At 42.4% G+C, this 26,092-nt stretch overlaps 1 protein-coding gene across 10 annotated transcripts in view; it reads left to right on the forward strand.

The window, feature by feature from the left end:
* The window catches only part of TPD52 (tumor protein D52), a 241,043-nt gene that overhangs the window by 76,481 nt on the left and 138,470 nt on the right, over positions 1 to 26,092 (forward strand). For 3 of the 10 annotated variants that reach the window (XM_017521862.2, XM_017521864.2, XM_017521865.2), the window contains exon 1: positions 14,891 to 15,427. The exons of the other annotated variants lie outside the window; for them this stretch is intronic. In XM_017521862.2, coding sequence (XP_017377351.1) covers positions 15,289 to 15,427 — 139 coding nt within the window. In that variant the 5' untranslated portion in view covers positions 14,891 to 15,288. Of the gene's footprint in view, positions 1 to 14,890; positions 15,428 to 26,092 lie in introns of those variants that run through there. 10 annotated transcript variants of the gene reach the window in all.

Consider the following 26,092-nt stretch of genomic DNA (forward strand, 5'->3'; position numbering starts at 1 on the left):
TACATGCACACGTGCTTTCTTTGGTCGCACATCAGAAACTTAGGAAGCCTTGACCATAGTCCAAGCAGGTTAGTTTCAATGCCTGAGTATTTTATCCCAGGCAGAGTGGCAGAGTAGGTGAAATGTGTTTGTGTGTGTGTTTAACTGATAGTATTTATTTATTTTGAGACAAGTTCTTGCTCTGTCACTCAGGCTGGAGTACAGTGGCACAATCACTGCGCACTACAGCCTTGACCAGCTGGGCTCAAGCAATCCTCCCACCTCAGCTTCCTGAGTAGCTGGGACTAATGGTGCATACCGCCATGCCCAGTTAATTTTTGTATTTTTTGTGGAGACGGGTTTTGTCATGTTACCCAGGCTGGCCTCAAATTCCTAAGCTCAAGCAGTCTGCCTGCTTTGGCCTCCCAAAGTGTTTGGGCTTACAGGCATGAGCTACTGTGCCAGGCTGATAGTCTTTATATTTAAGAGCAGTTTTAGGTTTACAGACAATTGAGCAAATAGTACAGACTTCTTTCATGCCCCTAGTTTCCCTATTATTAACACCTTAGATTTGTATGGTACATTTGTTAGATTTGGTTGATACTGATTCATTATTATTAACTAAAATCTATAGTTTTTATTAGTGTTGTCCAGTTCAAAGAATTTTGACAAATACATAATATGTAGCTGCCATTGTGGTATCATACAGAATACCTTTACTGCCCTAAACAGTACTCCCACCGATTTATTCCTTCCTGCCTCCTCCTGAGCCCCTGGCAACCACTGATCTTTTTACTATCTCCATAATTTTTCTTTTCCAGAATGTCACATAGTTGAGATCTTACAATAGTTAGGATTTTCAGATTGACTTTTGCCGCTTAGTAATGTGCATTTAAAGTTTGTGTCTTTTCACGGCTTGATAGTTCATTTCGTTTAGTGTCGAATAATGTTCCCCTTTCTGGCTGGACCACGGTTTATTATCCATTTACCTACTGAAGGACATCTTGGTTGTTTCTTGTTTTGGGTGATCATGAATAAAGCCACTATAAACATTCACTGCAGGGTTTTGTGTGGTCATAAGTTTTCACCTCATTTGGGTAAATACCTAGGAGTGCAACTGAAGGCTCTGCAATAGGCTTTTGACCAGGTGATATATTCTTGGTCCCAGTGTCTCTTCTTTTGCTGACAATTGTCCTCCTTATTGTGTCAGCGTAACCAGGCCTGCCTCTGCCAGAGTGTCCTCTTCTTTACAGGGAGCATTATCTGAACAATCAGGATACAACGGTCTTGCTTATGTTTTCAAGAAAGAGTGTTTATAATATTTCTTAATCATGGTTCCAACTTATTTCAACTCATAATTATATGATCATTTTTTAAAAATTCTGGTAGAATATGTATTTATAACATACAATTTGTGATTTTAACCATTTTTAAGTATACAATTCAGTGCCATTCATTATATTCACATCATTGTGCAGCCATCACCACGGTCTGTTTCTAAAACTCTTATCAGGGAATAATGACCATTTTAAAAGAGGAATTTAAAGAAATACATCTGAAGCTGTATTTGGCAAAATGTTTCTATCAGTCACTCCCAAAATCTCAGTGGCTATTGACAACAATCTTTATGTCTCCCTTATGATATTCATATGTCCTTTTCTTTTGTCTAGAACACATGGCCAAATCTAACTGCAAGGGAGCTTGGGAAGTGTAGTCTAGCTATGTACATAGGAATAAGAACAAATTGGCCTGGTGATTTGCTGGCATTCCTGGCCATATTAAGATTATTAAGTCATATACATTGTTAACTTGATCTTTCAGAGATGATATGACAGTAATTGCATGGTTTCATAGATCTGGTTATATTTCAGGAGAGCATTTTCCCATCCCTTGCTCTCTTTCCATGTAAACTTTAATTATCTTACCCTTTCAACACTGAGAGAGCTTCCTGAAATAAAATTATGTGCCTATTTTGATAACTACCTGTTTGATAGTGATGTTTTATAAAACTCTGAGAAAAGTCAACAAGGTGGCCGGGCGCAGTGGCTCACACCTATGATCCCAGCACTTTGGGAGACTGAGGCGGGCGGATTACCTGAGATCAGGAGTTCGAGACCAGCATGGCCAACATGGTGAAACCCCATCTCTACTAAAAAAATAAAAATTAGCTGAGCATTGTGGCACATACCTGTAATCCCAGTTACTCGGTACACTGAGGCAGGAGAATTGCTTGAGTCCAGGAGATGGAGGTTGCAGTGAGTCGAGATTGTGCTACTGCACTCGGGCCTGACCAACAGAGCAAGATTCTGTCTCCAAAAAAAAAAGTCAACAAGAAGCCTCCACAGTAGTTAATATAGCAATTATTATGGTCAGATGTTAAAAAAAATCTCAGGTCTTCAGTCTTGTGTCAAAAGGCAGAGAAGCAGTCTTGAAGCTTTACAGACACTAGTTTGGTTTCAAGATAATGGGCTAATATTGAGTCTACATGTAGTGTTGGTCTTTTGCTATTGTCTTTGTAAGAAAAGCATGTGAAATTTGGAATTGGAAATGGCATTTCCTAAGCAGAGCAGCAGGTTCAGATGGTGATGCTATAAATTTTGGCACAGGACTCTGTTTCTTAATAAAATTTACAAGAAAAATTGACAAGATTTTTACAGTGTTTTAATGGTTGATCCCCTGAATGCATCTAATGAACTTATTACAGTTTGAAAGCAAGCTCAGCTGCCTAAATGTGTGACTTGGTATTTTGAACTAGTTTGTTAGGCCTCAGCTTGCTGACAATAGAAGTTCATTGTCCAATATTTATTTTAAATAAGTGCCTACTGTTCTCTAGAAACTCCCATTCCCTTAAGGAAAAGTGTTTCATATGAGCCTCTTGTTGCTGGGAATAGCTGTGTAAGCATTGTGGAAGTTTTTCCACTTTAAAATGTAGTCCACTAGCTCATTTATTCCTTTTGGGGTTCTGACAGTCGCTTTTGTTTACGCATCCCTATAGAGCTGTCTTTAAACTCATTCAGCAAATTGGAAACATTTAGCTTGGACGAAACCTCTTTATCTTCCAGTAGTATCACCATAGAGACCACTGTACTCTCAAATACATCGTTAATACTTTTAGTAAGAATGGCCTGCTTTCATTCTCTCATTACTGAGCCGTTATTCTGGACGCCGTTTATTATTATTATAATTCCAGACTTGAAGTAATTATGCCATTGAAAAGGCCACACGTGTGTACACCCTGTTGTGACACAGCGGGTTTTGTCCTATCTGACCTTGCCTGCTTTGTGAACTGTTAGGGTCTCAGAAAAACAGAACCACCAAAAAAGAAAAATCTTATATTTTTAAATTTTAATTTTTTATAGTTTTTATTATATTAATTTTTTAATTGAGACAAAATTTATGTATATAATTTACCTTCTTTACCATTTGAAGTGTACACTTTGTTGGGAATAAATATATTCTTTACTCCCCCTTCACCCACCCCAACCTCTGCCCCTGCCCAACTCCTCCTCTTCCCAGCCTCTAGTAGTAATTTAGTTTAAGGTGTGAGTGACAATCTCATTTCTTATAATTATGTGATCATTTGGTTTTTTAAAAAAATTGTGGTAGAGTATGTATAACATGGAATTTGTGATTTTATTCTGTCTTTGTGAGATCTACGTTTTTTAGCTCCACACGAGTGAGAACATGTGACAGTTGTCTTTCTGTTCCTAGCTTATTTCATTTAACATAATGACCTCCAGTTCCATCCATGCTGCTGCAAATGACAAGATTCATTTTTTTTTTATGGCCAAGCAGTATTACATGGTATATATATATCCACAATTTTCTTCATTCATCTATTAATGAACACTTAGGTCGATTGCATACCTTTGCTGTTGTGAATAGTGCTTCAATAAACATGCATGTGCAAATATCCTTGATACCTGATTTCTTTACATCTGGGTAAATAGCCAGTAGTAGGATTGCTGGATCTATTAATATGTTAATTCTATTTTTAGTTTTTTGAGGAATTGCCATAGTGTTTTCATAGTGGCTGTGCTAGGAAGATGTGTTGGTGGGTGGAGGGAGGATAAAAAGATATTATCCTCTAAATAAAAAGATATTATTAATGGTTACAGACATACGTTAGATAGAAGAAATAAGTTCTAATGTTCGATAGCAGTGTACGGTACCATAGTTAACAACAATGTATTGTATATTTCAAAACAGCTGGAAGAGAGGACTTGGAATTATCCCAACACAGAGAGATGATGAATACTCAAGGTGATAAATGCCTCAAATCCCTAATTTGATTATTACACAGTGCAAACATGTGATAGAGTATCACATTTGTACCCTCATACACATGTACAAATGTTCATATCAATAAAAACTATATACCAAAGCCAAACCTTTTTAGCTGCAAAATGTCTCTTATTTTCAAATACATATAGTTAGAAAGTGCTAGAGTCCTGTAGCATACGTATTCAGAGTTTACTCAAGCTTCCGCCCTCAGGCAGACTTAGCAGCTGTTACCTAAAGCCAGACTTGCAGCATCAGAAGTCACCTGGAGCTTGTCTGAAAGGCAAGAGTCTTGGGCTCCACCCTAGACCTTCTAACTCAGAATCTGTGGTTCCTCAGACTCCCCTGGTGGCTGTGGTACGTAGTAAAGTTTGAGGAGCACTGGTTGGAGATCTTTTACCTGAGCCTGTCATCATGGAGTCACTTGTCAGTATGAGGAGTGACCATAACATTTCAACTCAAACTCTATTTCTAAAATGAAAAATCTGTCTATTGTAGCTAATTAGGTACATGACAAATATCAAACTCTCTTTCCATTATTTTCTGGTGTTCTCATGTTCTGACAATGGTAGTGGCAGGAACATGTCCTTAGATGACCGAATTGAAATAGTAAGGCTCTTTCATGTATTTAGAATCCAGTCTTTGACTCTTGTGATAGGGAATTCAGGCATTCTTGAGACTTCTCAACAGATTCTGACTTTCCCAGGTCCAGGCTTATCCAGACGACATGTTTGGAGATCGGCTGAGAGAGGGAATGACACTTACTCTTATTATATGTCACTCTTGCTCTTCAGTATTTGAGAGACGCACTGTATAAAGGAAAAAAACCTTCTGTCCTGGCTTCTGACATTAACTCAATTTTAGTTACTTTGAGAGGGCAGAAGAATATTCTACCTAGAACGTTAAGGATTCCTAACAACTGAAAATTTCTTCGCAAGTCAATGGACCAAAGAAATTATTTCTTTAAAAGTAAAATCTATTTATCACTTAGAGTATTTGCTTTTAGTTCTAAATAATTTGTATATGTCTGCTAGGTTATGCCTTTTTATTCTAGAGAAGAGGCTCCAAAGAGGATATATATATATTTTCTTATAATACTGTGCTTTAATAGTCTTTTGTCCCCCATTGGGATGGAAAATAAAAGAAAAAAGAAGTGGCATTCCCACAGGAAATATTTCCTAACTTTCTAATGCAAATTTCTAATATGAAAACTGACACATATTTTTAAAAGAATGCCAACATGATTTAATCTAGTTTCATTCAGTTTAGGAACTGAAGTGCCCCCAGGTAAGGGACAGCATTCCTGAGCCTTCCTGTGCCCCTGCCCCCCCATCCCCACTGTGCTTCCTTTTCTGCATTGTCTTCTTTGCTCTTAAACACGTTTTAAAATAAAACTTTTTTTTTTTTTTTTTTTTTAAAGAGATGACACCATCATAGCTCACTGTAGCCTTGAACTCCTGGGCTGAAGTGATCCCTTCTGCCTCAGTCTCCTGAGTAACTGGGACTACAGGTGTGCACCACGGCGCCTGGCATATTTTTTATTTTTATTTTATTGTAGAGACAGGATTTTGTTTTGTTACCCAGGCTGGTCTTGAACTCCTGGCCTCAAGCTATCCTCCTGCCTTGGCCTCCCAGAGTTCTGGGATTATAGGTGTGAACCACCACGCCTGGCCTAAAATACTTTTTAAAACTTTTCATTTGCTTCTTCCCTTAACTTTTCTCCACTGTCCACCACTTCCACTTATCTGACTCCTACCATCACCCTCACTAAAACTTCAATGCAAGATCACCAGACGCCAAGTCTCATGGCTTCTTTAGCATTTGATCTTATCTACTTTCTCTCTTCCCTTTATTCCTGTGACATTGGTCACTCAAGGTTTGCTTCTTGAGAGCAATGGAATTGGAATCCCTAGTTTTCCCACTTACTAGCACTGTGCTGAGGGCAAGACACTTAATTTTGATGTGCCTCAGTTTTGTCCTAAGATCAGGGTAGTAAAAACTCACCCCATAAAGTTGATGCAGAGTGCATAGAAGAATGTCTGGCACATAGTAAGGGTTCCTTAGGGAAGAGTCATAATTACTGTCATCATTGAAGGTCATTTCTTGCCCTTTGAGGCCCTTTGGGCTGCATCCTCTTTGTAGGTGTTCACTCACTTTCCCCCTCCCTTTCAGATGGCCTCTCTTCTCTTCAACCTTTTCTTTGATGATGTCTGGGTTTCCCACATTTACATCTTTGCCCCTAACTTTTTTCCTGGGGGGCAGAAGTTTAATTTCTAACCTCAAGCTGACCGTTTACACCAAAAGTCTCCCGAGCGTGAGCGCTGTAAACCATAGCTGCCAAAATGCAGCTCATTCTCTTACCACCTGGAAGTCTGTTCTGTCTCTCTTCCTCAGTCCTGCCTCTCTCTTGTCACATCTCCATTAATGCTGCCACTGTCCTTTACAACTCCTGCTGTACCATCACAGCGTTTGCTTCTCATTGCCCGTCACTGAGTCCTCCAGTTGATCTCCAGCATCTGTTGTCTTTCCATGGTGTCATGCAATGTGTCTTTGCTCTGCTGTTCCCGCTGCTGTTCCCTGTAGGGCACAAGCTGTTCATATCGGTTGGGCCGCCATCACAATACCATGAAATAGGTGGTTTGAACAGTGGACATTTATATTCTCATAATTCTGGAGGCTGAAAGTCCAAGATCAAGGTGCTGGCAGGGTAGATAAGTTCCTGGTGTGGGCTTGCTTCCCGGTTGGCAGACAGCTGCCTTCTGGCTGCATCCTCCCTGGCCTTTTCTGTGTGCGTGTGTGAGCATCCCTAGTGTCTCTTCTTACTGGGACAGCAGTCCTCTTGGACTAGGGCCTCACCCTATGACCTGTTTAATCTTAATTACCTCCTTAAAGACCCCATCTTCAAATACAGCCATATTGAGAGTTAGGGCTTCAACACATGAAGCTGGGGAGAGACAGTTCAACACAGAACACCCTTGGCGCTGTTGCTGGGTAACTGTCCTGACTTCCCGTCTCCCCTCGGCAGTCCAGCTTCATACAAGGATGAGAATAATCTTTCTGACACACGGCTTTGGCCTCTCCCTCCCATTCCCAGTTACTCGACTTGGCTCCCCATGGCCCAAATGCAGCAAGAGGAAAATGACCACTGTCGGGTGCCTTTCCTCATTTCTCAGTTCCTTAGGCTCACCCCTCTGGAAATTGGAGATAACATGACTGACCCCATGTTATTGAAGGATTAAATGAATTCTAGTGAAGAATTGTTGTTTTAATCTGATTTAAACCAAGTTCCTACTCTCCAGCCTCCATTTGAGGTCCTCCATCACCAAGTGTAATCCCATGTGGTTCCGGGGCCAGCAGTCTCCCATCACTGGGATGCAGACTCTGCATCATAGCAGGATCCCCAGGGCCCTTGGACAGGAGGGACTGGCTTATCCTTACTGCCTGGTTCTAGGCTACGGCCACAGGATGGAAAGGACAGTGCCTTGGAGGCACCTACCTACCTGGCTTCAAATTCCAGCTCCTTTACTTGCTAGCTCTATGTCCAAAGACAGGTTTACATAGCTGTCCTTGTCTTGTTTCCCCTCTGAAAAATGGGGAGAGGTGGAGGTTTACCTCACAGAGGTTTTGAGGATTAGCTGAGAAGGTTTGTAAGTAACAGAGCATCTACCCTTGTGATTTTAAATTGAATTTCATATTTCAAACCAAGCACTTTTTATTTGGAGTCAAGGTTTGTTTATTGTGGCACAGCGTAGGGAGTGAAGGGTGTGGGGTGTTCATTAACCTCTCATCCTCTCTGCCTTCTCACCCTGTGGGACAGGGCCCCCCCGGTCTCCCTCTGAGAAGATGTGACTAGCAAGGGATGTGATGGGAGACTTCTTTTCTATGGAGGGTAAACCAGCTTCTGCTTCAGTGGAAGGTGGAGAGAGCCCTTCCAGCTCTCAGAAGGGGCCGGGGGCTGGAATGTGCCTGTCTGTGGCCGGAGCCCAGTCCCATTAGGCCCTGCCCCCGTGATTGCTGTGAGAGGTGGTTGCTCCCTTTCTTCCCAGCTCCCTCAGGGCTGGTGAATGTAAGGCAGAGGAGTTCTAGGGTTTTTTTTTTTTTTTTTTTTTTTTCTTTTTAAGCCCTTTTCAAATTTGCAGAAGGATTGCAAGAATAAGAATGATATAAGGAGTACCTGCTCCTGCATTAGTTTGCTGAAGATAACAGCTTCTAGCTCCATCCATGTCCCTGGAAAGGACATGATGAAGTCCCTTTTTATGGCTGCATAGTATTCCATGGCATATATGTGACAAAAACACACACTGGGGCCTGTTTGGGGGTGCAGGGGAGGGAGAGCATCAGGAAGAATAGCTAATGAATGCTGGGCTTAGGACCTAGGTGATGGGTGATCTGTGCCGCAAACCACCATGGCACGCGTTTACCTATGTAACAAACCTGCACATCCTGCACATGGACCCTGGAACTTAAAAGTTGATGGGGAAAAAAAAAAAGAACAGCTGCATTCTCTACTCAGAGTCACTGTTAACATTTAGCCCCAGCCAGTTGACCAGTCTCTCTGTATGTGGATGTCTGTAAACATGCATAGCCTTATTTTCTGAGCAATTTGAGAGGAAGCTGCATACGTCATGGCCCCTGCCCCTAAATACTTGTTTGTGTTGCCTGAGAAAGGAAGTATTCTCAGCACAGTTGTCAACATCAGTAAATTTGATTTTGTTTTTTGAGACAGAGTCTCTTGTCGCCCAGGCTGTGGTTCAGTGGTGCGAACTCAGCTCACTGCAACCTCTGCCTTCTGGGTTCAAGCAATTCTTGTGCCTCAACATCCTGAGAGTAGCTGAGACTACAGGCATGTGCCACCACAGCCATTTTTGTATTTTTAGTAGAAATGGTGTTTCACCATTTTGGCCAGGCTAGTCTCGACTTCTTGACCTCAGGTGATCTGTCCACCTCGGCCTCCCAAAGTGCTGGGATTGCAGGTGTGAGCCACTAGGCCTGACCAGTAAATTTGAAATTGATTAAGACTTTTATCTAATCTGAGGTAATATTCCAGTTTTTTCAATGGACCTAGTAATGTTCTTTATAGAATTTTCTTTTTCCTTTTGGTAAGGACCCAGTTTACCATCAGGTATGATCTTTAGTGGTTGCATCTTTTCAGTGTTATTTAATGTAAATTATTTTCACAGCCTTTGTCCTTTATGACATGGTTTTGAAGAATGCAGCCACTCCTTTTTTAAAAACTAGAAGCTTCCTTGTTTTGGACTTGTCTGATGTTTCCTCATGATTAGATTCGGGTTCTGCATTCCAAGCCTGAACATTACATTACTAGGTATTCAGTGTCAGTGTTTGAAGATGCGTGTCCATCTCCCTCTCACTGGGGGATGGCCATCTCTATCCTCCAGTTGGGGAGGAGGGGTTTTCTCCATTGTACTGTTACTATACTTGATCTTAGCCAAAAGGCCAAGAAGCGGGCTCCACTGTATTGCTAACTATGTTTTTTCTTCTGGCAGCTAATTAATCTGTGGAGAGGCACTTTAAACATCATGTAAATGTCATCTTCTTTCTCAAAATTTCTCCTTAGCTTTAGCATCCATTGATGATTTTTGTCTGAATCATTACAAGGATGGTCGGGTGCCATTCTTCTGTAGTTCTTCCTTCTGTTTATTTATTACTTTCATGGACTCTTGGATTCCAGTTTTTCTAGTGGTTTATAATCCAGGACTGTCCCTATTTTTTTTGGTGGCCTGATTGTCCCATATTTGGCTAGTTGGAGCCCCTTCGAGCCAGCTGCTGTGTCACTGGGACATGCCTAGATTCCCCAAGTATCCGCGGCCTGCTTCTCCTGGTCGACAACCACTCTGTCTCCCTTTGACATGCCCTCCAAGTAAATATCGTACGTTTCATAGCTTTTAAATCAGACTGTCCTTTATATGTCTTTCAAGTTTGTGGAGAATTTACACTGACATATTTGAGTGATGTGTTAACAGGCAGACAGAAACTTAATTTTCTTTACAGTCATTTGTACCTACTACCATTTCCATTTGCAGTGACATAAGTTGTCTCGGGTTATTGCCCTGCAGTACGCACTTTACTGGCTTCACCTCTGTGCTGCCCTTGGGCTCCCTCTACTGGCGTTGTAGTGCATGAGCACTTTTCTGGGGTAATGGCATGGATTTCTCCTGCCCATTTTCTTTCTTTTGGTTTGTTGGTTTCTCTCTCATAAATTATTAAACAAACATGGACCGTATAATACAGCCTGCTTTCAAACCTGATGTGCTTGCTGACTGCATCAAGAATATCTTTCCATATAAAATACATAAATATTTTTATATAATGTCACTGTTTCCATGTTTTTCTATTACATGAATGTTCTTTTTAGCATTTAAATAATCCGTTTTTAGTAGGCATTTGTATCGCTTTTTTCCATTTCAGGTAACATCTAAAGTGAACGTCCCTTGCATGTATACCATTCATAGGTGACGTGCTAAGCAGAGCTTGCTAAATGGGTAGGAACTTACAGGAAAAGGGGAGACTCTAGTTTGAGAAAATTGTCCAGGCTAAGTTGAGGATGTGTTCAACAAACAGGAAAGTCAACTTTGGCTAAAACATGGTTGAGTAATAGGGGAAATATGGTCAGAAAGTAGGTATGTTAGGACTCTTACCGTTGAAATGATGAAATCCATCTCTAACCATAAGTGAACAAAACTGTGTTTGTTTAATACCAGGAAGCCTAGGGTAGCTGGAGGCAGGGGCTTAGATCCTGCTGCCCCATCCCTTACCTGTCTGTTTCTCCTTCTGTCCCTTCCCAGTCTCAGCACTTGGTCTCTTGCTTGTTGGCATGGGGAGGGAAGGAGCTGCCAGCCCTTCCAAACTGGCACCCAACAGCTCAGGTTACAGAGAGAGTCACTTTCTTCCAGTACTCACAGAGTAAACATCAGGGAAGGCCACTGACTGGCACTTTCTGGGTTAGATGTCTATCCTTAGGCCAGTCCCTGAGAACAAGGGGATGGGGTGTCTGCATGGATTGGATCTGAAGTACAGGCCCATGCCTAGGGCCAGGAAACAGGTGAGAACTATGGACCTCTCTCCCCCAAGAACCCCAGGGAGCACGTGAGGTGAAATTTCTCTAGGGAAAGAGGGGTTAAGTCAACAAGGCAGCATGTCTACTACACCGCTGTGCAGCCTGGTGCCTCCCACAACCCTCCACGTGGGTCTAACGTAGGGTGTGGATGATGACAGTAGAAACAAGGGAAAGATCGGAATATTGTGGTACGGGTTGGTAGACAGCTCCCGGTGCTGTCTCCGTGCCGAGTGAGAGTGCTTGGATGTGACTTCTTTGGGGAGACTCAGGATGCTTCATCTAGAGGTGAGAAGATCGTGAGGAAAGCCAGTGAGTTCAGTCTCGTGCTGCTGACTTTGAAGTACTTTTGGAATATCCATGTGGAATTATCCACAGGACAGGACCAGACCAGATCTTATCAGGTTCTTCCCCAGGCCAGCTAGTCCACAGCAGGAAATAAAAAGAGTTGCCCGATACCAAGGTGTGTTAGTCCATTCTCATGCTGCTGGGAGGAAATACCTGAGACTGAGTAATTTATAAAGGAAAATGGTTTTCCATATGGCTGGGGAGGCCTCAGAAAACTTATGTGGCAGAAGGCACCTCTTCACATGGCTGCGGGAGAGAGAATGAGTGCCCAGAGAAGGAGAAGCTCCTTATAAAACCATCAGATCTTCTTATAAAACAGTTAGAGAACTATCTCATTCACTATCAGGAGAACAGTGTGAGGGAACCGTCCCCATGATCAATTACCCCCACCTGGTCCTGCCCTTGACAGGTGGGGATTATTAGATTTTAAAGTGAGATTTGGGTGGAGACACAGAGCAAAACCCTATCACGAGGCTTTCTCCTCCTTGCTGGGCTTGCCCGGTAGCCTCTGAGTCTGCCCTCTTTTAGCCTCTTTCTGCCTGCAGTGCATCCTTATACCATTTCTAGAGTCATCCTTATAAAACATATACTCCGGATGACTCACAGATCTTTAGTTGTTTTTTTTGCACAGTATATCAAGTATAAAATTTGTCAAAGTCCTTAATGGCCTGCCCCCAAGCTACATTTCCATTTGGTATTTCTTTCAGTTCCCTTCTACTTTGTATTTGGCTGTTGAGTCAACTGAATTTTTGCCACTCCGTTAACCTGTCTGTGCTTTTCCTGCCTCTAGATTTCACTTTCCTTACAGGCTAGAATGTCTTGACTGGGATCTCACTGGAGATAATGAGAACAAAAACTGGCTCAAAGAGCCAGGATGTTGCATAAAAGTCCCAAGAGTGTATCGAAGCAGGTAAAATAAAAATTTTAGGCAATTACTTAAATTTGAAATGCCCACATTTATTAATAAGACATATGACATCTACATGAGCCATCATTTTTTTGTTGTTGTTGTTTTGAAATGGAGTCTCCCTCTGTCACCCAGGCTGGAGTGCAGTGGCACGATCTTGGCTCACTGCAACCTCTGCCTTCTAGGTTCAAGCAATTCTCCTGCCTCAGCCTCCTGAATAGCTGGGACTAAGGCACCCGCCACCATGTCTGGCTAATTTTTTTTAATTTTTAAGTAGAGACGGGGTTTCACCATGTTGGCCAGGCTGGTCTCAAACTCCTGACCTTGTGATCTGCCCTTCTTGACCTCTCAAAGTGCTGGGATTACAGGCGCCACTGTGCCCAGCCCATTTGTTTTTTAAAATTCCACCTTGATTAGGAGCCAAACCTTCAGGGCAGGTATCCGGTAGAGTGCCCTGGAGAGGCACAGACCCCTGTAGGTGGCACTTCACACACTGTGTGCTGCTGCTGGGAGAAGAGGGGGACAAAGACTGGGGGATTCTAAGATGAGGTGGCATTTCTGCCTCCGTGTTGAAGGATGAATAACTTTGACAGGCTGGAAAAAGCTGGCATTTCAGGTAGAGCATGTAGCATGGATGTAAGTACCAAAGGTCAAAGACATGGGCTTGAGAGATGGTGAGGATGGAGGTGACTGTGGCTTGCATTCTATCTGTGTCACTATTAATTACCTTCTAATGCTTTTGGCTCTAAGTGGAAGAACAAGTAAAGTAATAGAGAAATGCTTTTTCTACCACTATTTAGTGACCAAATGCAGAGTTATGGAGAGGGCCGGGGACCTCATGAACCACGCTCTTTCTAGTCCAGGGACATAGCTCCAATTCCTTTCCTGTCCCAGTAAGAGGCGGTGGATTTCAAGAAGCTAGACAATTCATTCTTTCAGATCATTAAAAAAAAACACATTTATTTCTAAATATAGAATGAAACATTTATAGTTGCCCAAATTTTGGTATCTTTTAGGAGAAAAATACAGATTTTTTTTTTTAATTGGGGGGGGGGAAAAAAAAGATAAAGATCTACCATAGGCCAGGCATGGTGGCTCACACCTGTAATCCCAGCACTTTGGGAGTCTGAGGCGGACGGATCATCGGAGGTCAGGAGTTCAAGACCAGCCTGGCCAACATGGTGAAACCCCATCTCTACTAAAAATACAAAAATTAGCCAGGTGTAGTGGGTGGCGGGCGCCTGTAATACCAGCTACTTGGGAGGCTGAGGTAGGAGAATTGCTTGAACCCAGAAGGCAGAGGTTGCAGTGAGCCGAGATTGTGCCATTGCGCTCCATCCTGGGCCACAAGAGCAAAACTCCGTCTTGGAAAAAAAAAAAAAAGACCTACCATAAATAGAGTACAACATGAGACTAACAAATATATCAAATAAAAAAATCATTCAGCATATATTTTGTATGTAAAAAAAAAAATCTGAAGTTAAGAGGAATATAGACCATCTTGGTGCATATGCATTTTATACGCTAAACATATACTGATTTTTTTTTAATGCTTAAAATATATTAGGTTTCATACTTGCTTCCAATCCAAGCAGAGTGTATCTGAGCTCTTTTTTTAGGTTTGAAAAAGTAGAACACTGCCTTTTTTTTGTTATGCAGTAACAGACCATTGTCCACCTGAAGGCAGGTCACTTTTATTTTTACCTTCTTAATATTAGAACCAGCAGGAGCTGCAGTTGCTGTTGCTTGAGCCAAGGCCATAGCATAGAAAAGTTCTGCAAGAGAGTGTGCTAAAGGAAATACATTTGGTGACTTGGTTTTGTTTTACAAGCTAACGTGGCCTAGTCCTTCTGCAGGGTGGGCACGCAGGTTTATTGCAGTTCTGCTGAGCCATGGCCTTAGACAAACAAAGAAGGCGTGGGAATACCCGGAAGCTTTACTTTCAAAGTGGATTCCTCTCCTTCCAGTGCATGTAACGGAAGCACCATCTTTCTAATAAAAAAAGGATAAAAGAAAAGTCAGTCTGAAGTTTTTGTGACACTCAGCCAGATTCCACATTAGATAAAATAATCATGGAAATACAGCTTTATTTTTATACCAAGTTGTGCTTAGAAAGCTGATTGCTAAACCAGGAAGCTTGGCTTTGAGAATTTTACTGTAATCCAGGGTGGAAAAAAAAAGTATCACCCAGATGGCATTTGTGGGAGATTACTGACTGGTAATCCCTCCTTGTCCTAGAAGATTAAGTCTGCCCTGGTGTAGTCATGGTCAGATGATTTTTTTTTTTTATTTAAATAAATTGTAGTTTCTTGTTGTAAGTCAGTTGGTGCCTGATGTTTGCCTGAACTGTTTGTACATCTGGGCCTTACTGCAGAACCCTGCCCTCCTTTGTTGACTGAGGCAAGCTCCCTCCCTGCCCAGGGTTTTCATTGTTGATCAAAATTAACACCAGGTGGTGAATAGAGCCCCTCCTAAGGTTGCTCAGGATAAATCATTTATTAAATAGGTCTGCTTGTCAGGAGGGTGTGAAGGCGCCCAGGAGGAAATGCTGCACCTGTGCCTGGGAGCCAGGGGCCTGTAAGTCCTGGGGTTGATTTCTTCACTGAAGTTGCACCCTACAAAGGGAATATGGCCAAAGCAGCACTCAACTGAAGGATGATATCAGGCAATTAGAAAGCCATGCGCTCTGCGTTTGTCTGGAATGGATTGTAGAGAAATGGACTTATATGAGGACTACCAATCCCCGTTTGATTTTGATGCAGGAGTGAACAAAAGCTACCTCTACTTGTCTCCTAGTGGAAATTCATCTCCACCTGGATCACCTACTCTTCAGAAATATGGTAACTACTCATTTTGTAAACTTGAGTTTGCTTGGAATAAAACCTAGACATAACTTGGGGTTTGCCTGGCTTTAAAATTATTAGTGTAAAGATGTCCAGGGTGGTGTTGGGTTGCAAGTAGCAGGCAAGCTATTCTAGATTCAAAGTACAAAGATAGATATCTCGTTAAATATTTAGAATATGTGTATACTTAGGAGTCAGATTTTAAAGTTAGTACTATTTATACGATCAGTAGACTTTTCCATTGATAGATATTCCAAGCTCACTTTTAGTTTGTTGAGCTGGTAAATAACAAAAAAGGAGGAAGCTGAAGTCTTTGGTTTCTAGGTGCTTAGGTAATTTATGACAACTTTTTCCTGATTTTTCTCTGTAGTAAAATGAGGGTTAAGCACTGACTCAGTTCAAGGTCTTGCTAATGACTGTCCTGGCTTGAGAGCAACTTTACAGAAATAGCTAGGGAAGAGTTTTTTTTTTTTTTTTTTTTTTTTAAAGAAAAACTAGGAATTGCTGTACATTTAGAAGCAGTTATTCCTTCCTGTCTGCCAGTATGAGATTGCTGGAAGGCCAGGAGCACTGTCAGGGAGGCTCTTCCTTAATGGGCACAAGGCAGCAAAAAGCCGGAGGCAGCTTAGCCATCGGCCCCGCCGATCCCCCATTTCATAGCCACTGCTGGGAACTGGTTAAGTGACCCTCTGTGTAATTTGCCATAAATAAGCAACCAGGTTTTCCCAGAAGTTAATTTTTTCCTTATTAATGAAGAACAGGTCCCATTTTGTTCTTTTTAAGCTGAAAAAATGGGTAACTTAGGGGAAAAAAACATGGTAAAGGTGACAGCATGAAACTTAGTTTTAGGTATTTTAGGTTTGTGTATTTGCCAACAGTAGGAAGTGTGTGAATCATCATTCTTCTCTTGGATGTACCTGGTAGCCACCTTTCTCCAAAAGTAGCTGGGATTTCCAGGAAGGAGAAAATGTTGAATATAACAGAGAGGGGTTAGAGCTGGTCTCTAGAAGTTAGGGGCTGGAGGCAGAGGCAGCAGCTTGGCATCTGCTGGGGGAGTCTGATTGCCAGGAGACTTTCTCATGTGCTGACCTTGCCTTGCCCAAGTGCCCCCACCTTGGACCTCTGTAATAAAGGGGCCTGGGCTTCCCCTTTGCCCAGCCCCCTTCTAACTTATACATCTTATGTATAAGCTAATAGGGGGATACACAGAATGGGGAAGTTAGAGCCCAATAAGGGACCAAAGCCCGACTGACTTGCAGAGGAGGCACGGAACCTTTGAGAAACCAGAGCTGTGGTTTTGTGACTTCAGGTGGACCTTGATCGGTATGGAAGCATCTAGACTCCCAGGAAGATTGATGCTGCTTGTTTTAGTTCCCCTCTACTCTTCTTCTCTCTTTGTTTCACCTCCTTCCATTTTCCCAGCTACTGTCATGGCTGCCTTGGGATGTTTTCTGCCCAAATCAGGGCAGTGGTAGGGTTGGGTGAACCTCTAGGCAAATTTTGAAAGATTGTCTTCACAATTCCTATTAGCTATTCGAAGGAGCCCGGGGTTGTGAGATTTAACAAATTACTAAAAAGCAAATGAATAACAGCAATGAGAAACTTACATAGCTAGGTTTAGTAGTTTGCATTAATTGAAAGAAAGGAGGGTGAAGAAGCATTAAAACAGTCAGCAACCACCATCAGCAGCCATCTGTAAGAACACAGTGATTCTAAAATGGCCACATAAAATGGGGTCCTGGAAGAGGGATTACTCCTCTGTGCCCATGACCTCTCAGGTCATAAGAAGCATGCACATCTGTCTGAACATGAAATATGGTTGGTTGGTGGAATAAATCCTCTGTCCTCTGTGTGTTTGGACTCTTTGTATTTCTATGCAGAAACTCTGAGGACCAATACATTATCAATCCATTAAGAGTTCTTGTGGCTTTTGGACACTGTATATTTTCTTAACTGGCAGGCAGGTAATACAGATAAAAAGGACTGGTATGAAAAGGGATCCTACTCAGAGAGGTTGGAAATACTGATCTGAAAAGAATGTGTTCTCTGATATTTATCCAAAATGCCATCATGGGGCAAATGGAGAGGTAAAGAGATTTAGTCTATAGTCAGGATGTTCCTAAGAAGTAATTGAAGTGAAGGTTAGGATGAGGACAGTGGCTGGAACAAAATGAGGCCTTTTATTAGGGAGTTTTAAACTCCTTTGACACAGTCAACCCATGTTCAGAAATGCCTCATACCTCTTTACTCGCAATGCTCATAAATGCAAGTATCTATCAATAACTGAAGCAAAATTTTATGAACCAGAACTTCTCCTTGCCGTGTGTGATGTACTCTGATACTTTATACTATTTTATGCCATTTCTTCTTTTTAAAGTGCTCATCTGGTTCTGCTAACTGGATTTTACAACCCATAGTTTGAAAACACCAATTCATAATAGTTTTAGAATCTGGAACATAAACTCTGTCTTTTTTGTTCACTGCTGTTTCTCCAAGCACCAAGAATAGTGTTCAACATTATCACTCAAAAACTGCTTGTTGAATGGATGAGTGAATGAATGAATGAATGAATGAATGACACTGCTAAGGACTAGTTCACACTCCGGTTGATTTTACAGATGTGAACATTGAGGCTGAGAGACTCCCATGATGTTCTCACTTCATAGTGTTTAGTTAGGCTAAGCTAGGACTAGAACTCATCTGTTAATTCTTAAGCTAGTGGTTTGGTTATTTGTTTTGTTTTTTTAGGCTACCACATCTCAGCCTCTCTGGTAATGGATATTCTAGAACAGATTAACCATTCAAGGCTTAAGTTCTCCTTTGGTCAAGCATTTTACTGTGGGGGTAATTTGTTGATACTTTATGGCCAGTTGGATCTCAACATCCTGTTCCGTCTTTGGGGTTGAACATTATCAGCACCAGGGTCTCAGAGCTGCGGTCTTTTGTTGCATTACTCTTCCATTCTGAGAACACACATAAGGATAATTTCCCAAATGTTATTTACACAGCATCTATCTTCCCCTTAAGAATTTTCTTTTTTAAAAAAAATTTTTGGCTAGGCGTGGTGGCTCATCCTAGCACTTTGGCAGGCTCAGGTGGACAGATCACTTGAGCTCAGGCATTTGTGACCAGCCTTGGCATCATGGTGAAATCCCATCTCTACCAAAAATACAAAAATTAGCCAGGCATGGTGGCACAGGTCTGAGGCCCCAGCTACTTGGGAGGCTGAGGCAGGAGGATCACTTGAGCCCAGGAGGAGAGGATTTCAGGGAGCTGAGATCACATCACTGTACTCCAGCCTGAGTGACAGAACAAGACTCCATCTCAACCCTTTTATTTTAGGCTCAGGGGTGCATGTACAGGTTTCTTATATAGGTAAGCAAGTGTCACAGGAATTCGATGTACAGATTGTTTCGTCACCCAGATACTAAGCCTGGTACCCGGTAGTGTTTTTTTTTTTGGCTCTTCTTCCTCCTCCCACCCTACCCTCTGGTAGGCCCCAGTGTCATTCATTCCCCTCTTTGTGTCCATGTGTTCTCATCATTTTGCCCCCATTTGTAAGTGAAAAGGTGCCCTATTTGGTTTTCTGTTCCTGTGTTAGTTTGCTAAGGATAATAGCCTCCAGCTCAATCCATGTTCTTGCAAAGGGGTATGAACTTGTTCTTTTTCATGGATGCATAGTATTCCATGCTATATATGTACCACATTTTATCCAGTCTATCATTGATGGGCATTTAGGTTGATTCCATGTCTTTGCTGTTGTGTATAGTGCTGCAGTGAACTTATGCGTGCATGTGTCTTTGTGATAGAATGGTTTATATTCTTTTGGGTGTATATTCAGTAATGGGATTGCTAGGGAGAATTTTCTAATCTACTGGAAGATGCAGCCTTGGCTTATGGCACCTTTGGTTACTTCTAGTGACTTAAGGAAATATGAGCAATGGAAAAATCTGACATTTTAGTTTAACTCTGTCACATTTGAAACTCTAGAAAGACTGAAAAGTCAAACTGAAATTCCTTAGCTTATAGTTCTTTTCATTCTGTTTTACCCTTTTTGATTTTCACTCTGTGTCATTCTCACTTCTTTTTAGGGAAGTGTTTACCACTTCTTAAAAGTTTTTCATGATTGCAAAGGTCTTAAATAGCAAACATGACTATGGTTTACAAAATAAAAACTGGAGCCGAATCGAAGAGATGTAGAATTTCCTTATTCCTAGAGAGGAAATTTAAGGATGGAAGAGACTTCCTCTCTCGGGATTCTTGACATTTCTCTATGGCTGACCTTTGTCAGTCTTTTCTGGAATGTCCCAATTACTAGTTTTATACTTAATTTTGGGGCAGGGGAGCAGAGCAGTGGGGAGAGGAGATGGCTCTGAAGTAACTGACTGAAGATTTTTTCCTTTTTCTAAAAAAAAAAAACAGATGAAAGAGATTTAAGGGTCTATTTAGAAATACCTGGAAGGAGCAAGTAAAGCATTTGAAAATACTAATAAGTTTTACCTGGAGGATCGTTTCTTCTCTGTCCACTCTTTCTGTGAAGTGAAGCTTTGGGAGGTGGCCTTCTGACTTGGGTGAGGACCTTGACCACTCACTGTTCAGGGTCCTGCTTTCAGAGCTGAGTCCAGGAGCACTTTGCACCCAAGGTGGCTCCCAAGCGCTCCTTTCCCTTTCCTAGTGCAACCCCTCTCCTCCTGGTCTGTTTCCTTTTCTCTCTAATAACCCAGACATTGGCCCGTTACGCTTGTGAGGAGCTTGGGTCTCCCCTTAAATGAAGTGGATCAAGTTTTCTCAGCTTTTTTCTTCCCTGCTACCTTGACTACGATTACTCAACTCATTTTTCCCCCTATGGTTTTACTGTTCTTGCCATGGGCACACATGGGAAAATTCCAGCCTGAGCTGCTGCAGCCCTCTCTTCTGAAGGCACTCGGTGGCAGACAGCAGGTACTGACTGTCGCGTCCTCTCAGGTGCTCCCTTGCCTTAAGTCAGTTTTGCCCCATTGTGGGCATTTGACCATGTTTGGAGATGCTCTTTCGGTTGTCACAACTGGGTGTGGATATGGGGCTGCTGCTGCAATCTGGTGAGTGGGCCTGAGATGCTGCACAGGAAGGTGCCCTGGATAGTCCCCGCCTCAGTCATCTACCACGTGATGCCCACGTGATGCCTGTGGTGCCATGCCTGAGAAGTGCTGCCCTAACTGGATGCTTAGTCTTTTGGGTCTCCCGAAGACAACCACTGTGGGGTGGGGACTTGTAAATACTCCTCCCACTTTTGGGATTTTATTACATCCAGAAACAACAAGGCACAGAGAGTGGGAGCCCCAGGCACAGACTTTTATGGGGGAAAAAACATCTTGTGATCTTTTTAGATGTTACCACTAAAGGTACTTCGAATGATAGGTTTAAATCTCTTTTTATGCCTCTGGGTTTAGAAAGGAGGGATGCATATTCCCTCTTGTTTGTGCATAAGTAAAACAGTCGTAGAGGCTGAAGTTTCTTACTGCAACTCTGGTCTTAAAGTTATTGCTGCCGCTTTGAAGACTTGTGTAGGAGAGGTGTGTGCACCTTTATTTTCCAGAGACTCTTCCAGGGCTCAGATATGTGTTAACAGATTCTTTCTTGGGTAGGCAGTGTTAAGATGCAGGCTAAGTAGCAGATATCTTAGACTCCATTTTGGCATCATTTTCCCTGCTAGTTGAATTTTTTTGGGGGGCAGCCGACATATTATTTCTGTGATATCATTTGTGTCCCGTCTGTATTACCATGGTACATTTGACTGCACACTCTTTTCCTGTAATGTGAAGGTAGGTGACCTGCCCCCAAAAGTGACAATCTTTGGACAGATTACATATGAAATGGAAGTTGTATTTCTTTAGGAAAGTGACATTTCACGTCTGCTTTAAATAGAAAAACCTTTGTAGGTAAAAACAGCAAAGTGAAAATACAATATGTAAAATAAAAAGCCAAAGATCAAAGGAGAGAGAATGAAGGGAGACTGGGTTCTTATCTTTCCCTCTAACTTGACTGTCTACCTTACTGTAATCCATTTATTCGGAGTATTGACAAGAATCTGCTGTGTGCTGGACTCTGTGCATCAGACACCATGCTGAGGCTGAAGACACAGGATTGGAGCATGAAGGCTGAGGACTGCCCAGCTGCAGGCTGTGTTCTTTACAGTAGACAGGACTGGAGGTTCTTATACCCAGAGCCATGGCCTGTTTCACAACTTAGGTCATGGGGTCCAGGGGAAATCCTCCAAGAGCAGAAGACACTTGAAACTGATTTATTGAATCAATGTGAGTGGGACTTGGAAATAGGGAGGGGGTTTCAGGCAGAGAAAATAATATGTAAAAAGACACAAAAAAAGAGTGTGTTTTAGAGATAGCAGACATGGTTGTACAACATTTTGAATATAATTGATATCACCAAATCAGGCTCTTAAAAATCGGCCAAAAAGTATGGGAGGTACATTTAAACTTGTTTTGAGTTAATACATTTCTTGGTGGGTGGGGGGAAAGCATATCTTTCTGGAGGAACTGCAGGTTGGAAGGTATAGTGGGAGTGTTGGGCTGGTGAGGGCAGTCGCAGCAGATGGGACAGGTGGTGGGGAGTGGGGCCAGATTGTCCAGACAAGGAGCTTTAAGAGAAGCTGGGAAGCCATCAAAGGACCTAAGGCATGGGCATGGCATTTTCAGATATGCATTCTAGAAAGCTCCTTCTTGGGGTGGGTTGAGGAATTTTTGGAGGTATCATAGACTGGCAAGGAGCTTAGGGGCAGGAATCTAAGCAACACATAGTGACAGCCCACACTAAGCAGGAGGGCAGGATTGGAGGCAGGGAGTGAAGTGGATGTCCAGAGAATGAGATGGAACCATGAACTCTCAGAGAGGTAGGAAGAGAAAAGCCAGGAGGGAGGAGAGGAATGGAGATTTCAGACTGAAGTTCAATGTCAGATGGCCTTGGCAATGCTAGATGAGGGTAATGGCCCAGAACCATCCTTAGTTGAAGGGAAGTGGAGGGGGCAAAAACAGGGTTGCAAGGGGTTGAGGAGCAATGGGCAGTGAGGAAATGAGACCTGAGAGCCAAGCCTCAGGGAAGACAAGAGGGGAGATAAGCAATTGCCAGGACAAGTTGTAGGGCATGGAACCTGGGGGAAACAGCACATTGTTAGGTGTACCCATTGTTTACAGGTAAGGGGCTTGGGGCTCTTTGAAGATAAATGTGGTTAAAGAAGATCAACAAACTAGTAAATGGCTGAATCAGTGTTTATGCCCTTTTCCATCTGAATTATTCTCCTGGGGCTGCAGTAGCCATTCTGAGTGCCTTATCACTGAGTTCTGGAGGTTAGAAGTCTAAACGGCCTCCTTCCCTCTGACACCTGCAGGATAATGAATCCTGCTGCCTCCTCGCTTCTTTCTGGTGGTTGCTTGCAGACCTTGATGCTCTTTGTTCTGTAGTGACATCACCCCAATCTCTGTGTGTTCTCTGTGCGTTGCGCTGTATATCTTCACATGCTCTCTTCTCTGAGTTTCTGTGTTGAAATTCCCTTCTTATAAGGACATGAACCGTTGGATTAGAGTTCACTAATCTAGTGTGACTTCATCTTAGCTTGATTACATCTGCAGAGATCCTGTTTCCAAATAAAGACACATTCATTATTGTCAGGGGCTAGGAAATTGAAGACATCTTTAAAGGCAGCAGAATTCAACTCACAACACCATCTAATTTCAAAGCTCATCTTGTCTTTTTCTATGCTTTTAAGATTCTGTCCTCAGTTTTCTCGTCTTTATGTTATGAAACATTTGACTTAAACCAGGGGTCCCCAACTCCCAGGTGGTGGACTGGTCTCCATCTGTGGCCTGTTAGGACCTGGTGAGTGGCAGGTGAGTGAGCATTACCACTTGACCTCCACCTCCTGTCAGATCAGTGGTGGCATTAGATTCTCATAGGAGCATGAACCCTGTTGTAACCGCGCATGCGAGGGATCTAGGTTGCAGGCTCCTTGTGAGAATCTAATGCCTGATGGTCTGAGGTGGAACAGTTCCTCCCAAAACCATCCACCCCCCATACCCCCATGGGAAAATTCTTTCATGAAACCAGTCCCTGGTGCAAAACACATTGGGGACTGCTGACTGAAACAATTCAGAATTCTTCCAGATCTAAAATTATATGACAGTGGCCAAAAAGCTTTTAATCAGTAATCGTAGAAAGTCTTGAAGCACTTGGTCATAATTGGAATAAAAGTCAAAGATGAAGAACTAGAGGGAAGAGAACTATTCAGGTGGGTCCTCCAAAAGGGGGGTTGGGGCTGAACCCACAGCACCCAAGCAGAGAGAGGTGCTCCCCAAACTCTTACTTGTGGCTTAAGTGTAGGTTCTACGTTTTCAGTAAAAACGCTTTTGCTGCTTTCCCTTATTGAAATTTGTGGAAGTATGTGGCAAATGGGTGGTTATGCATGGGAAAGTAAAGAGAGAGTTCCTTGAATTAAATTTTGAATGAGTAATTCAGTTCAGATGCAGTATTAACATTGGCTCTGTTCTAGGCACTGTGAGTTCTGAGATGGAAAGATAAGAAAGTGACATCAGGACTTCATAATCTAGAACTAGAGACGTGTTCAGGACTAAGCTCTTTCCTGTCCTTGGTCACTCTGCCCTGCCTTTCTCTGCTCTGCCTGCACTTGTGTGCACACATTTCCACTTCGTCTTCTGCACATGACAAGGACTCCAGAGTCTTGAAGTGTTGTATTTCATCAAATCTGAGACACCACAGATGGTCAGATATTGCTATTATTTTGTGTTTCATTAAGTGTAAAAAATGCTGATAGTTTAAAAAAAAAATCCTGCTTTATCGTCACTTACATTTTTAAAAAATCTTTTTTGAAAAATTATGTTTAGTGGAGATGGGGGTTTCACCACGTTGCCCAGGCTGGTCTTGAACTCCTGGACTCAAGTGATCTGCCTGTCTCCACCTCACAAAGTGCTGGGATTACAGGTGTGTGTGAGTCACTGTGCCCAGCCCCCTAAAAATTTTTATTTAAATTTTTGTTGTTGTTGTTTTGAGACAGGGTCTTGCTCTGTTGCCCAGGCTGGAGTGCAGTGGCATGATCGCACCTAGTGCAGCTTCAACCTTCTGGGTCCAAATGATACTTCCACCACAGCCTCCTGAGTAGCTGGGACTACAGGTGTATGCCATTGCCATTATACCTGGCTAGTGGTTTTTGAGTTTTTGCAGAGAGAGGATCTCACTTTGTTGCCTAGGCTGGTCTCGAACTCCTGGGCTCAAGTGATTTTCCCACCTTGGCCTCTCAAAGTGCTGGGATTACCAGGTATAAGCCACTGTACCTGGCCAAAAATTTTATGTTTATTGAAGTTCGTTTTTAGACTTATTCAGACATTTACACTGATCATTAACACTCCTGTGCATATTTTTTTAAATAAAAAGGAACATTTCCTAAAATGTTTTACCATAATCTGTGTCTATTCTATTGATTTATTTTCCTCACATAAAATGTCTGTGGTGCAGCCTTTTTTAATAGACATCTGTAACTGGACCTGGCATTTTCTAAGCCATTTTGCAAATTTTGAAGCATGTTTGCAGGCAGTGACCATGTCACAGTGACTGTTTGGCTGATTAACTGTACAGTACGTCTCAAAGATGTAAGATGTAACAAGTATCTTCAGATAGATGGGGTGTGTCTCTGCTTGTCTTCTCTGTCCTCACCCCTGAGACACTAGAACTCTCACCTGGGCATTAGTGAGAGGCATTACCCTGCTATTGGGCTCCAGACTCTTCCCAGGGCAGGCCACCCACTACCCAGCTTGCTGGAAGGACTTTTCCAGAGATGAGGCTAGACTGGTCACTCTCCCACCTATAGCTCTTCAGGGATCCCATGGATGGAACTGACAGGCTGACGATCCGTATGCACAGTTCGGTGAAGAGAATGAAGGCAATGGCTAAAATGTTAATAACCCGATGGAAGAAATGATCACTCATTTCAGTCACTTGGGTTGATAATGTTGTCTGTGACTTTTAAGTCAGGGATCCTCACAAGTTCCTAGACCCTCAGGAAAGCAAAAAGTTCCAATGGAGAAAGACTAGGCCCTGCTTCCTTGTCCTACCATTATTATTGATATTTCTCCAAGAAAAAGTGTTCGTGAAGGAGTTGAGAGACAGAAAGACCCAAGTATTAATCCCACCTCTGCAACTCTGGGCAAATTATATCGCCTCAGAGGACCGCAGTTTCCTAGTGAAAAAAAATCCTCCTCTCGGTTGTGGGTTTTGGGGTGTTTTTGTTTTTATAACACGTAGACTTCCCCTCACAGTGGCTGGTGTATTAGATGTCAGTAGACATTAATTGTATTTTCCCCACCTTCTGAGAAAAACCATTAAAATTAATGAACAAATAAGAATTTTTGGATTATTTATGGTTTTCCATAATCTATACTTTTCATTCATTCATTCATTCATTCATTCTTGCTCTGTTGCCCAGGCTAGAGTGCAGTGGCACACTCTTGGCTCACTGCAACCTTCGCCTCCCCGGTTCAAGCAATTCTCTGTCTCAGCTTCCCAAGTAGCTGGGATTACAGGTGCCTGCCACCCCCTCCCCTGGCTAATTTTTTGTATTTTTAGTAGAGATGGGGTTTCACCATCTTGGCTAGGCTGGCT

The sequence above is a fragment of the Cebus imitator genome, unplaced genomic scaffold, assembly GCF_001604975.1.
Source record: "Cebus imitator isolate Cc_AM_T3 unplaced genomic scaffold, Cebus_imitator-1.0 Scaffold22, whole genome shotgun sequence".
NCBI lineage: Eukaryota > Metazoa > Chordata > Mammalia > Primates > Cebidae > Cebus > Cebus imitator.